Genomic DNA, 13786 nt, shown 5'->3' with positions numbered 1-13786 from the left:
TTTTTAGTTGTCCAATTAATTTCTTTCTAATTTTAGTAGAGACGGGGTCTCGCTCTTGCTCAGGCTGGTCTCGAACTCCTGAGCTCAAACAATCCGCTCGCCTCGGCCTCCCAGAAAGCTAGGATTACAGGCGTGAGCCACCGCGCCCGGCCCTGCTGTTTGATTTTTTTTCCTAGTATAGAATATAAATTTAAAAGTAAAAGAGATTTCTTACCCTATCACTCTGCAGTAGATCAGAAAAACATTCTTTCTCTGTGTGATGCGAAGAGCAACACCTGCAAACTTCTAGTTCAAAACCAGGCCCTGATCAGCCTTCTGTGCCCCGCTTGTCACTGTCATCTAGCCTGATGACACTTCTGTTCAGATTATCCATGAGCTAAATACTGACAGCAGACCTCTTAAATCTAAAAGACTACTCTTAAACTATTACTGCGAAGGAAAGGATGTCTCTAACCACTGGTCTTTATCAGCCTGCCTGGATTCATAAATTCACTGTTATGTCGTTTCCCTGGGGACACTGAGCCTCCAGTAGAGAGGTAACAAATACAACTGTTTGGGAGCGAGGAGGATCTCAGGAGGAACATTCTTCAAATGGAGCCTGGGGCAGAAGGTGCTGACACAGGAAGTCAGGCCCCGGGTTCCGCGGAGGGATGGAGGGGAAAGAATCTGAGCAGAGTCCACTGGTGAGGGCAAAGGCAGGGTCTATGCCGATTCCCTTGTTTTCCCCCGATTCCTCTTGTTTTCTGTGACTTTTCTTCTCTAATCACACTAGACCTCCGTTTTGCAAGTTAATTTTTAAAAAATACAAAACTGAGGACGTTGGTACTTTAAGACGGGAGTCTGTCAACCTCATTTTCCAGCAAATTGATAAACTTAAAAAAAAAAATACAGAACAGAGAAAGTTCTCATTAAGAGCCTGAAAAAGCTCTGAAAGTAGTGATTTCTGTTTATTCCATTACATTAGAAGATTGGGGGTCCAGGGACCAAGCCGTCTGCCTTTTGTAAGGCTCCAGAGGGCTGTGCTCACTACTCTGCATCGCGCAGGCGCTCGGTCGGGGCTGCGGGCGGTTCCGGCACCCACAGCTGACATTTCTGCTGGAGCCTCACTCGGGCAGTCCGTCAGCCACCCGCATATGTCTTGTCTGGCTCAGCCCTTTCAATTCTCTTCCTCCAGGGGTCCGTTTTCTTCATGCTACTGGGGATTTCCTTCTGTTATGTGAAAATTGATCTGATTATTTAAAATGTCACTCCTACCAGGGAGGTGTACGTAAGAGGATTTCTACAGAGGATAAGGAATGATCTGATTATTTAAAATATCACTCCTGCCAAGAGGGTTGCCTAAGAATATTTCCACAGAGAGGCATGCATCCGTGATGGGAGGGTTGCAGGCGTTTTGGCATCTTGAGTGCTGGGAGGGGTTTGGAGATTTTACAGCAGTGGGACCTCTCGCAGAACGCAGATCTTAGGTGATGGTTGTGTCTGGTGCCAACAAGCCCACCCTTTTCTGATAGCTCATTCGCTCTGCTGTCATTAAAATCATCACATTTTATATATGTATTTTTATATATTTCTATCTATCTATATATCTCCAAGTTTGGGGTTTATGTGGCTCCACCTCCCCCACCAGCTAAACTGAGAGCTCTCTTGAGGGCTGCCTCATTTATTTTTCAATCCCCAGGGCCTGAAAACTAAAAGAAACATAATTACGTATTGAGTAAATGAATCGTCCAGTTGTACAACTGTCAACCTCTTATAGTTGGTTAAGCTTTTTTGTTTTACAATTTTTCCATTTTGATGTCATTATGAAATAATTCCCCCACATCTTAATTGTATAACAACCAATTAGAAAAGGATGAGAATCTAGAAGTTAAGAGAGGAGAAATGTAAATTTAAATTATTTTTTAAAAACTGTTTGAGGCCGGGCGCGGTGGCTCACGCCTGTAATGCTAGCTCTCTGGGAGGCTGAGGCGGGCGGATTGTTTGAGCTCAGGAGTTCGAAACCAGCCTGGCAAGAGCGAGACCCCGTCTCTACTAAAATTAGAAAGACATTAATTGGACAACTAAAAATATATAGAAAAAATTAGCCAGGCATGGTGGCGCATGCCTGTAGTCCTAGCTACTCGGGAGGCTGAGGCAGGAGGATTGCTTGAGCCCAGGAATTTGAGGTTGCTATGAGCTAGGCTGATGCCACAGCACTCACTCTAGCCCGGGCAAAAGAGTGAGACTCTGTCTCAAAAAAAAAAAACAAAAACTGTTTGATAATTTCAGCACTTGCAGTTGGATCTTTCCTATCCTATCAGGCTATAAGTCACTATGAAGCAGTTTCATAAGGACCATTTTTAATTTTGTGGTTTTATTTTGAATTTGAATGTTAAGTAGTAACATTGTATTATCATCCAGAGAATTCTTTGGTATGGAAGTGTTCATATTCACGTTATATTTATACTCACAAGAAATTGATTTTTACTTTCTTTTTAAAGAAAACTGAACTGAAGAAAATGGTGTTCTACTCAAGAAGACTGCTGGGCCTAGATGACCTCAGAATGAATCGGATTGTGGCGTTCACAAGAAAGTCTTAGTTTGCGATGATTACATTGCTTTTTGTTGTCCAGTAGTTTGGTTTGTGTACATATATACATACATATTTTGCACTACACAAATGATAACATTTTAAGGACTAATATCATGATACTTGAATAATCACTTTCAACTAGGTTATAAGTCGCATACATAGATTTGCCCTACCCTTGAACTTGACGGACATTAAATTATTAATTATCGTTTGGTAACATATTTACCTGATTATCTCCCATAGAGAAATATAAGCTGCTTTTCCAAGGTACAGTTGTGATAATGAGATCAGATATATAAGTGGGTCTTTTTAATTTTCTAAATTAAATACAAGAAAGAATGCAAACCAGGAGTGAATTTCAAATGACGTTAAATCAACTTCATATCTTAGTCACTGAATTGCCATGCCAAGTAGTAGAAAACTGCTGGAAGAATCTTCTTCCCCTTCACTTTGCAGGCTGCCTGTGATCTTTTTCGGGCATTCGCAGCCCTGAGTTTGGTGTTCAGGCATCATTATTAACAAGTAGAGCCCGCTGGAGTAGGCTTAGTTTTTACAAATGATTTCACGGAAGTCACATAACCTGCTGATGGAAATGTTGAAGACTGAGCATTATATAGGTTTAAAAGTATATTCTGAGCCTGCAGATGATTCATATGATTTTTATTCAATCATATACATTTATTCCTTTGTAATCATTTTTCTTCAACTGAGGATACCTAGCGTCTGCTTCATAGGGTGCTTTGAAATATAAAATGAAAACCTGTTTATACTGTTTTTACAAAGGTCAAAAAAGAAACAGATGAAAATCACTTTTCTGCAACTGGTGAACTGTATAGACTGGACTCTTAACCTCTTAGTGCCTCAGTTTTTCCTCCGGGTTATAATATTTTAGATCTACCTACTTTACAGGGGTACTGGAAGGATTTGCAAGCTCACAGGCCATGTGCTTCCACGTGAATAAGGCGTGCCCAGCTAACGGAACGTAAGTCCCTCCGCCCCACCTCTCACTTCAACCAAAAAGAAGGCGGTAATTTAGATCCTTGAAGACTTTGGAAAATCATTCTTCTTGTATATCTTCTAAACCTCCCTGCACACTTAGATAGACCTTGTGTTTTGAAGATTTCTTTGATTCAGATGCTTGGAACAAATAATTTTTAAGCAGTCTTGATATGTATGATGTTGGGTTTAGCATCATGTATTCAGAGTGTTTTAAATAAGAGGAAAAGAATTAATCTGTCTCTAATATTATAGGACGGTTCTTTTTTTGCCTGAAAAAAAAGTATAAGGATATAATTTGCTTTTCCCAGACTCTTTTTTCTTTTTTTTTCTTTCGTGTAACTTGGTGGTTTTTACTTTTTAATCCCATCTTGATTAAAATTTGTCTGTCTAAAGGGATCTACTAATATTTGTTTTTAAGTAACTGTCCTCTATTCAGAAAAAAAATGAAGGAAGGAACTACTTATATGTAAAAATAAAGTTTAGACCTGTGGATCAGAGATATTTTCAAAAATTAGAAATAAATCTGCTGTCAGAAAAGATGGCTTTTCTCTTAGCATATCAATAAATCAAATGCAAATTGAGAGTGTAAGTAGTTGTGAATCATTATAAGCAGCCAGAGGTAACTAAATCCTAGGGATAACCATTTGTATCCTGTTCCAAAGTCTTATTTTACAGTTTGAAAAGCACTTTGCACACAGTTCTTGTATATAAAAGTAAAGATGTAATTATAGGGTATAGTGTTCCTGCTTTGTTTAACAAGAACCTCCTTTTAAATTTTAAAGTGACAGCTATGGTATTTTTTTAATGATCAACTTATTTTCTGTTTCTTTATTGTAAAACTAAGTTAAAAATAAAAGGTTAATGAGAAATGACATGGTTTTTATTACTTGTTGCTGTTAGTGCATTGATTATGTACTAAGGATTAAATGAGAATAAGTAGTAGGAATTCATAGAAAGTAATCATGACTCTTTCAAGATAAAGCCATGCTATTATATATAATTTGATAAAAATCAGAAACTAGTATGAAATTTAACTCATTTAATCTTCTAGTTGAGAATATTAGTGATCCAGTCAAAAATCTTAGTTTCAGTTCTACCAAATAAGTAAGTTGCCCCAGCTGCTCGATGCACCCTACTGAGCCATCTTAAATCATGTCATTGGTCTTAGGTGGAAACTGGTGAGTTTTATGTTTTTAATATACATCTATAACTTGCAACTTCTACAGCTGGTGATAAAAGTGATAGTAACTACTTGCATCATTTAAGATATCAGTGTTCTGTTGCATGTAACAGAAATACAACTGCAGTGGCTCGAGCAAATGTTAAGTGGATTTTTCCGCCAGGACAAGAAGTCTGGGGCTGCCACAGTGCCAGCAGGAACACAGACTCCTTCTGTCTTTCTGTTCTACCATCGTTGGGGTAGCTCGCGTCTTCATTCTTGCAGGGTGGCTGAGGTACCCCTAGATTGTACGTCGGCAGTACAGGCGGGCACAGCGTGAAGGGCAGAAGCGATTCCCAGTCGTTTTGTGCCATGTGATAAGGAAATAGTAACTTTCTTGAAAGTCTCACACAGGAGATATCTTACATCTCATTGGCTAGAACTGGGTTTGGTAATTATATCTTTGTCTACAAAAATATTTTATTTAAAGAATAAAATCATTATATAGATACAATTTTATAAATATAATTTTGTCCATGTGTGGTAGGAAAAGGCCATGTCTTTTGGCTTTTAATGCCCTCCTTTAAAAATTTCTTTTAGAAACAAGATCTTGCTATGTTGCCCAGCCGGAATACAGTGGTGTGATCATAGCTCACAGCAGCCTCAAACTCCTGGGCTCAAGCTATCCTCCTGCCTCAGCCTCCCGAGTAGCTGGGACTACAAGCATGTGCCACCATGCTGGTTAATTTTTTAAAATTTTTGTAGAGATGAGGCCTTGCTGTGTCACCCAGGCTGGTCTCCAACTCCTGGTCTCAAGTGATCCTCCCACCTCGGCCTTCCAAAGTGCTGGGATTAGGTTTGAGCTACTGCACCGGCCTAATCCCCCCTTAAAATTCTCTTCTCTCGGCCAGGCGCGGTGGCTCACACCTATAATCCTAGCTCTCTGGGAGGCTGAGGCGGGCGGATTGTTTGAGCTCAGGAGTTCGAAACCAACCTGAGCAAGAGCGAGACCCTGTCTCTACTAAAATTAGAAAGAAATTAATTGGACAACTAAAAATATATAGAAAAAATTAGCCGGGCATGGTGGCGCATGCCTGTAGTCCCAGCTACTCGGGAGGCTGAGGCAGGAGGATCGCTTGAGCCCAGCAGTTTGAGATTGCAGTTAGCTGCGATGATGCTACTGCACTGTAGCCTGGGTGACAGCGAGACCCTTTTGCAAAAAACAAAAACCCAAAAACAAATAAGAGAACTTCCCCCTAGTTTGAATTCTTTAGGATTTGTTAAATGGAACTTTTTAATGCATACATAAAGCCAGGCGAGGAATAGCCACTGTTGTTTTTATTCTGCTTAGCACCCTTTCCCCCTTCTTCTGACGTGAGCACCACTCTCTTCTGCCCCCCGCCCTCTTCCTTTTGAGAGCTCTTCCTCCTCCCCTTGAATCCAATAATTCTGGTGAGGCTGCCAGGTGAAAGCCCAGCTGTGGCCATTGCTGCCCCACCCCAAGTCACAGTAATGTGACTTACACCTGGCCAGTTTATATCCCATGCTCCTGACCACAGTGACAATCCCAGGGATGGGGATGGGACCCTCAGTGAGGCAGTCAGAGTTATTCTCTGGGGTTTCGTTCATGGAGCTAGGAGAGAGTATTCTCTCTCTTTCTCTCGTACACTATGTTTTAGAGCTGTTTCAAGTTTGCAGCAATATTGAGTGGAGAGTCCCAAGAGTTCCCTTACGCTCCTTCCCCCCACACACGCCCACTGCTGCCTCCACCATCCGCATCCCCGACAGAATGGTCTCTTTGTTACAGTTGATGGGCCAACATGGACGCGTCATTACCTTAAGGTTCGCTCTTGGTGCTGTACATTCTGAGTCTGACAAATTTAAAATGACGTGTACGCACCGTTATAGTATCATCCCGAGTGGTTTCACTGCCCTGAAAATCCTGTGCTCAGCCTATTCATGCCTCCCTGCTGACTCCTTGCAACCACTGATCTTTTTACCGTCTCTAGTTTTGCCTTTTTAAGAATGTCATATATTGGGATCATATGGTATGTAGCTTTTCCAGACTGGCTTCTTTCACTTTGTAACATGCAGTTAAGGTTCCTCTGTGTGTTTTCATCGCTCAATAGCTCATTTCTCTGTAGCACTGAATAACAGTCCGTTGTATAGATGTGCCAGTTTCTTTATCCATTCACCTATTAAAGGACATCTTGGTGGCTTCCAAATTTTGGCAATTCTGAATAAAGCTGCTATAAACATCAGCGTGCAGGTGTAAGTTTTCAGCTCATTTGGATAAATATTAAGGAGCACAACTCCTGGATTGTATGCTGAAGAGCGTGTTTAGTTTTGTAAGAAACTGCCAAACTCTCTTCCATAGCGGCTGTACCATTTTGTATTTCCACTAGCAAGGAATGAGAGGTCCTGTTGCCCACTTCTTTGTCAGCACGTGGTATTGTCAGTGTTCTAGATTTTAGCCATTCTGATAGGTGTGTTGTGGTATCTCGCTGTTGCATTCTTTTCTCTTTGAATTATATAGGCTGCTAAAGGTTATATCATCCTAGAAGTTCTGGGGGCCATATTGTTTGCCACTTGGAGGAGCCCTAAGTAATAAGGCCAACACCAAGACCTAGAAACTTCGACAACTTAGAGCCAGAGACAGCGAAGAACGTTCATCCAATTAACTCCGAAAACACTACCCCTCTCTTTATACAATTTATTTACATAGGTTCGTGAATTTCCTTCTTACTTAAAGTGGTTTAAGTTAGGTTTCTGATACTTGCTACTAGAGTCATAAATAATATAAGTGGCTTTTCATTCTCAGGCCTGAGTGCAGGCTCTACTGCCTGGACGCAAATTCTGGCTCCAACACTTTGCAGCTATGCATTCATGGGACAGTTTGTGTCAAAGTACAGATTCCTTTCTTACCAAAAGCCAGCCCCTTCCACCTATCCTCTGGATAGTATCCCTTTCCTCAAAGGAGTTTGCCACATTTTTCTTCCCCAGCGGCAACTACTGCCATGACTTACGGCTGATTGTTTTGGTACTTACCTCCCAGGTTCTAAGTTAGATGTTTGAATTGCCACTGCTTCATTTTTCTGTTTTAGGAATTACCTATTTATTTCACATGACTGAAATTGAAGATTTCATTTTTTTTTTCTTTCGCTTTCATTCACTGCTCATGTGTATTTTTTTCATTTACCCACCTTTCTTTTTTTTTTTTTTGAGACAGAGTCTCACTCTGTGCCTGGGCTGGAGTGCCGTGGCGTCATCCTAGCTCACAGCAACCTCAAACTCCTGGGCTCAAGTGATCCTCCTACCTCAGCCTCCCGAGTAGCTGGGACTACAGGCATCCACCACCATGCCCGGCTAATTTTTTCTATATATTTTTAGTTGTCCAGATGATTTCTTTCTATTTTTAGTAGAGACGGGGTCTCACTCTTGGCTCAGGCTGGTCTCAAATTCCTGAGCTCAAGGGATCCTCCCGCCTCGGCCTCCCAGAGTGCCAAGATTACAGGTGTGAGCCGCTGCACTCGGCCTTTAGGGAACCTGAATCTTTTATAATGGGTCGTAACCAAACCTATACTTTACTCTGGAAACAGACATTATTATATTAGACAGTAAGTATCCTGCCATTTACTCCAAAAGACGACACTATCTGTGTCTTCCAAAGCTTTTCACTACACTAACATCCTTGAAAAGATGACCCAAAACAAAGGTCTGTCGCACTTTACTTGCATGACATGTAGAACTCACGAGAGCCATGGAGAATTGTCTCCCAGTGCATTTGTATTGAGATTATTGTTAGATCAGTGTTTCAGGCTTCACATTATTAGGACCATGTAAACACTATTGACAGCTGGGCAATGTATTAAACTATGATCATTTTTTTCTTTCCTGCGCAGCTTTTTATTATTGCCAGAGTTAACTATTTTACTTTTTCATTTGCTTAGTTTTCCCTATCCTTAACATTATTCAATCTCTAATTCTTTCCTATTATCTAAAAAGAATCTGAATCTACAACATCTTTTTTTTTTTTTTTTTGAGACAGAGTCTCACTGTGTTGCCCCGGCTAGAGTGCCGTGCCGTCAGCCTAGCTCACAGCAACCTCAAACTCCTAGGCTCAAGCGATCTTCTTGCCTCAGCCTCCCGAGCAGCTGGGACTACAGGCATGCGCCACCATGCCTGGCTAATTTTTTCTCTATATTTTTAGTTGTCCAATTAATTTCTTTCTATTTTTTACTAGAGATGGGGTCTCGCTCTTGCTCAGGCTGGTCTTGAACTCCTGAGCTCAAACGATCTGCCCGCCTCAGCCTCCCAGAGAGCTAGGATTACAGGCGTGAGCCACCACGCCCGGCCTAAAGCTACAACATCTTGACAGGTGTAAATTTAGATAATAAATCACTGGTTCACAATGAATACCATTACAGCATGCCTTCCCTGGTGGCCGAATATCAGGTGACCACAGCTGCACACGCTAGGTCTGTTATAGCAAAGAGTGTTTGTAATTTTCCACCCAGGGTTCTGTCTTCTGTATTGGGAATAGGCTCATAGTTCTTTTCTCCAATTATTCAATAATGTTTCAAGGCCCTCTTAAGATTGATATCCTGGGTAGCCACGAAACGGGCTTATTCCTGAAGCTGACTCTGCTCATTCCGACTCTCCGAAGTCATCACCATTTATCCCCGATCTACAGGTGACTCATCAGCAGCTCGGAGTTAAACCTGCCCCAGGCCTTTTCATGTGGCAGAGCAATGGTTTGAATAATTTGTATTTGATGCCGAAGTCTTTTTTCTTTCTACTACTTGAAAATATCATAAAATGACAATAGATAATTCTTTGCTTTCACCTAATTTAGGGGAAAGATGTAATTCCTATTAAATGAAGTTTTAACAACTGTATTTTGAAGATTTTATTAGAAGTGGTAACCATCAGGAGCATTAAATCTAAGTAGTTATTACCAAAACAAGCTCAGTAAAACCATTAGCCCGTGGATTCAATCATATAGGACCAGTTATAAGGGTGTATCTACCTGTAACAGTTTTAAACTTGCACATTTGTCAACTGCATTATACCAGGGCTCTTACCGGGATGGTAATGGACAGCAAAAACACTAAAGCCAGTGTGCAAAAGGAACGATTATTTACGAGAACACTCCATTAGCAGAAAACTTACAAATGGTGCATTTAAATTTGAACTTTGCTTTTTGGGGGAGTTAAGTATGCTGAAAGCCTCAATGCCTTTAAGATACAACCTGTGAAGCTGAATCTCAGTGTGTGTATATATATTTGAAAGAATGATGATGACAGGTAATCTACTTGTTATATTTATTAAGCAATAAGAAGTTATTTTGTGTTTGTTTTTTAAGGATTAGTCTATGTCCGATAATGTTGCATTTTTAAAATAAATGACTATAAGATGTAAAGCATCATATTTTCTACTAAAATTGAACAAGCTGTTCAAATTGCGAAATTATATTATACCTAAGCCTCCCAGTACTACTTTAAACAAATACACATTGTGCAGCCAGCACCAGTAGCAGTCGGGGCAGCAAAGGTAAAGTAAGAGAAAACCTTAGTCCTTTTGTTTATTCTTTATTCCCCAAAGCAGTTATGCGACTGAGCAAAGGAATTTTCCGGCTGCATTTTTGAGGTCACAAAAGTGGCTTTAAATGATTGCCCTTGAGATGGCCACTTTGGCAGGCAATCATGTGCAAATAAATTACATTTAAGTGAAACCGTATGATTATTTCGTTATTTTGACACCAACCAGAACGGTGTATTGAAATCGACAGATACGGAGAAGGAAAATCAAGGTCATGGCTCACTCTCTCGATGGTGTTAGTGTCATTCTAGTTTTATTGATGCTGTAGTTTTCATAAAGTGCAGTAAACAAAATAAATAAGATGAAAATAAGCTTAGAAGACTTATATACAGTTCTGAGATTAAGATAAATTACTGATTATATCCCTTATAGCCTTTTAACTCTGTGAAAGCTGTAACATGCATTTAAAGCACATTAACCTAAGTGAAATAATGATTTTCCCCCTTAGATCAATCTAGTATTAAGGAGTATAGAATTACGCAAGCTTATTCTATAATACGAGGTTCGACTAAAAGGAAAATGTACGTGCTATAGACTAAATCCAGATACGGTCAGCTGCTGAGCGTTATTCCTGGCTTCAAAGTAGGATGTGTCCGTTTCACCGTCTGGCTGGGGTATGAAAGGCATAGTCTGATGCTGCAGATTTTCCCAGTCCACATCGCTGAAGAGAGGATGATGTTTCAGCTCTTCGGAAAAATATAAAACCAAACGATATTATGACACCATTACCTAAGTAAGTACTGCTTTACAGGAATTAAAAAGAGAATGTCTCACCTACATCTTGCCGCGCTTTATCATGCCAGTTTCACAGATGGTTAGTGTCTGTCTCCCTAATGGCCACATATTTCACAAAGGCACACGTTGTACCATTTTGCATATCACTTGGCTTATGACAGGAGCCTGCGCTGTACTTGTCCAATGAGTGAATGAATGATTTGCCTTCACAGAAGCCTGTCTTCTCACACCGTCCCTGACTCCAGAGAAAAGAGTGTGGCCTACTTCTTGTTCCCTGATAAACCATCCATACCGCTGATCTTCCATGATTAATGTTACAATTCTCCTTCCGAGGCCTTGCTGCCTGTTTATATCCCTGCACCCTTGGCACTGTCTACTGCCCTAGATAACCCGAGCCTGCAGCTCACCCTCCACCCATGACTTTACTCCCTACACTCCACCCTTGTCCTTCACGGTGATTTCAACACAAACACCAATGACACTTCTGACACATTCTCTTCCTTGATTTCACTGACTTGTGTCTCTACGACATAGTGATGTCTAGCACTACATCTGGAAGCTTTATGTCACAGACCTACTCTGCTTTTAAGAGCTGAAACTTTGCTCACCTCTTTACCATTCTGTTACTTGTAATTGTTCCTATTTCCTTCTACCTACTAAAATAAAAATATACTCTTGACTACCCTGGGATATTTAGTTGCCAGACATAGCCTCCCCTCCTTAACCCCTCACTTCCTAAGGCAACAATAAAAATGTTGGCAAACAAGGAAGTGACAGTTAAGGTAGTAAATGGCTCCCCCCCCAAACAAAGGACCCAAATTTCAGGAAAATACTGGAAGAAGACTACACAGACAGGAAAGAATTGTGTGTCTGTATTGGGAGTGATGGGTTGGGAGATCAATATGTCTACAAGTTGGTTTTCCCCTAAACTAAAAGACTGGTAGAAAAAAGGATAAGATAGGAAAAACAATTCACATATACAGAATTTATTTCTTAATGTTCAAAATAAATACCTGAGCATAGATTACTTTAAATATTATAATACTTTATAAGAGCAGTTCTCAACTGGGTGACTTCTGCCTCCCAAAGGATATTTGGCAGTGACATCTCTGGTTGCACCACTGTGGGGGCACTTGTGGGTAGAGGCAGGGATTCTGTTAAACCTCCCACAATGCACAGGACAGTCCTCACAACAACGAATTATCTGGCCTCCAATGCCAATTTTGCTAGAGTTGAGAAATGCTTCTTTATTACGTGGCTGTTACATACTGTAATTTGCTCAAAATAAATGATGATAGAGGAAAAGTGTTCTTATTAAAGACATTGCAGATTTTTGTTTCTTTAATGAAATAATTTACACAGTGAAGGAGATGATAGGTGATTCTTCAGTTAAAAAACAGCTGCTTCAACACTTAGACTAAATTAGAATTCCCTTGTGGATTCAGTTGTTTTAAAAATTTTTTTTCTTTATTTTTTTGAGACAAGGTCTCGCTCTATGACGCAGCCTAGAGTACAGTGGCATCATCATAGCTCACTGCAACCTCAAACTCCTGTGCTCAAGTGGTCCTCCCACTCATTTAAGTGTCTGGAGAAAGCCAGAGCTCAGTTCTGAAATGTCCACTCCTTCCCTTTACACAGGTTTCTGCTCATATCACCCTCTTCACAGAGGTCTTCCTGACCACCCTACCCCAAAAAATCTGCCATCGCTTCATATCCTCTCACTCTGCTTTATTCTCCTTCCCAGTATTTACCACCACGTGGCTTTATGTTACGGCTGTAATTTGTTTACTGTCTGTCTTTCCACTAGAATGTAAGTTCCAAATGGTTGGGGTTTTAGTCTAGTTCATTCCGAGAATATTCCCAGTACCTGAACATTGCTTAGCATGTAGAAATCACTCTATAGGATCTGTTCAATCAAGCAATCAACAAACTTGTTGATCTTATTAGAGGGAATACCTAGAAGCTGATGCCAATGGTGTATTTATAAAGCCCATTTTCCTATATGCACCCTACTTTACATGGAAAGGCATTTTGAGACATAATGCTTATTTGTCTCTATATTATACCACGTCACAAACAGGACTTTAACGCAGTTGCTAACGCGTTTACTGGAGTTTCAAAATAGGGTTTAATATACCCCTGCATTGAGAAAAGCATCAAATGGTTTATAATGTGCCATGTTTGTCTTATTTCAGGCAATCTGGGACCTGGTACATTTGTCAATGAATAACAGTATCAAAAATGAAGCAACAAGAAATTACAGAACAATAGGTTTTCATAAAAAAAGATTTCCTGTATTTGTAGATGGTTAACTTTATCAGGTTTGAAAAACCCAAGACACCGATAAGATTGTTTTAGGCAACTGCTTGAAATGAATAAAATTTAATGTGTGAATATAGTATTGCAAATTGACCACGTTTAATTTTTTTCCCCATATAACATGTGACACATTGAATTTTAATGTAGAATAAGGACAAATACATCAATGCATACCTAGAAGGCAGAAATAAACTAAATTATCTTTTTACCAGGTTAGCAGTCAGACTTATCTGTAGTATTGCATTGGAATACTATATACTTTCGGCCGGGCGCAGTGGCTCACGCCTGTAATCCTGGCACTCTGGGAGGCTGAGGCGGGTGGATCGCTCAAGGTCAGGAGTTCAAGACCAGCCTGAGCAAGAGCAAGACCCCCGTTTCTACTAAAAAAACAGAAAGAAATT

The 13786-nt window shown here is 40.3% G+C and overlaps 2 protein-coding genes across 2 annotated transcripts in view; one reads left to right on the top strand and one right to left on the bottom strand.

Annotated features, from left to right (window-relative positions):
* The window catches only part of ACBD5 (acyl-CoA binding domain containing 5), a 48662-nt gene extending 45739 nt beyond the window's left edge, over positions 1–2923 (top strand). Inside the window, exon 10 of the mRNA XM_012654854.1 lies at positions 2481–2923. Within this exon, the coding sequence (XP_012510308.1) occupies positions 2481–2493 (13 nt within the window). The 3' untranslated portion in view covers positions 2494–2923. The remainder of the gene's footprint in view (positions 1–2480) is intronic.
* Positions 2924–10567: 7644 nt separating this feature from the next.
* The window catches only part of MASTL (microtubule associated serine/threonine kinase-like), a 50042-nt gene continuing 46823 nt past the window's right edge, over positions 10568–13786 (bottom strand). Inside the window, exon 7 of the mRNA XM_012654853.1 lies at positions 10568–11015. Within this exon, the coding sequence (XP_012510307.1) occupies positions 10860–11015 (156 nt within the window). The 3' untranslated portion in view covers positions 10568–10859. The remainder of the gene's footprint in view (positions 11016–13786) is intronic.

The sequence above is a fragment of the Propithecus coquereli genome, unplaced genomic scaffold (genome assembly GCF_000956105.1).
Source record: "Propithecus coquereli isolate 6110/MARCELLA unplaced genomic scaffold, Pcoq_1.0 Scaffold45, whole genome shotgun sequence".
Taxonomy (NCBI): Eukaryota; Metazoa; Chordata; class Mammalia; order Primates; family Indriidae; genus Propithecus; species Propithecus coquereli.
Note: the sequence above shows the minus strand (reverse complement) of the source record. Positions and strands in the feature narration are given on the sequence as shown.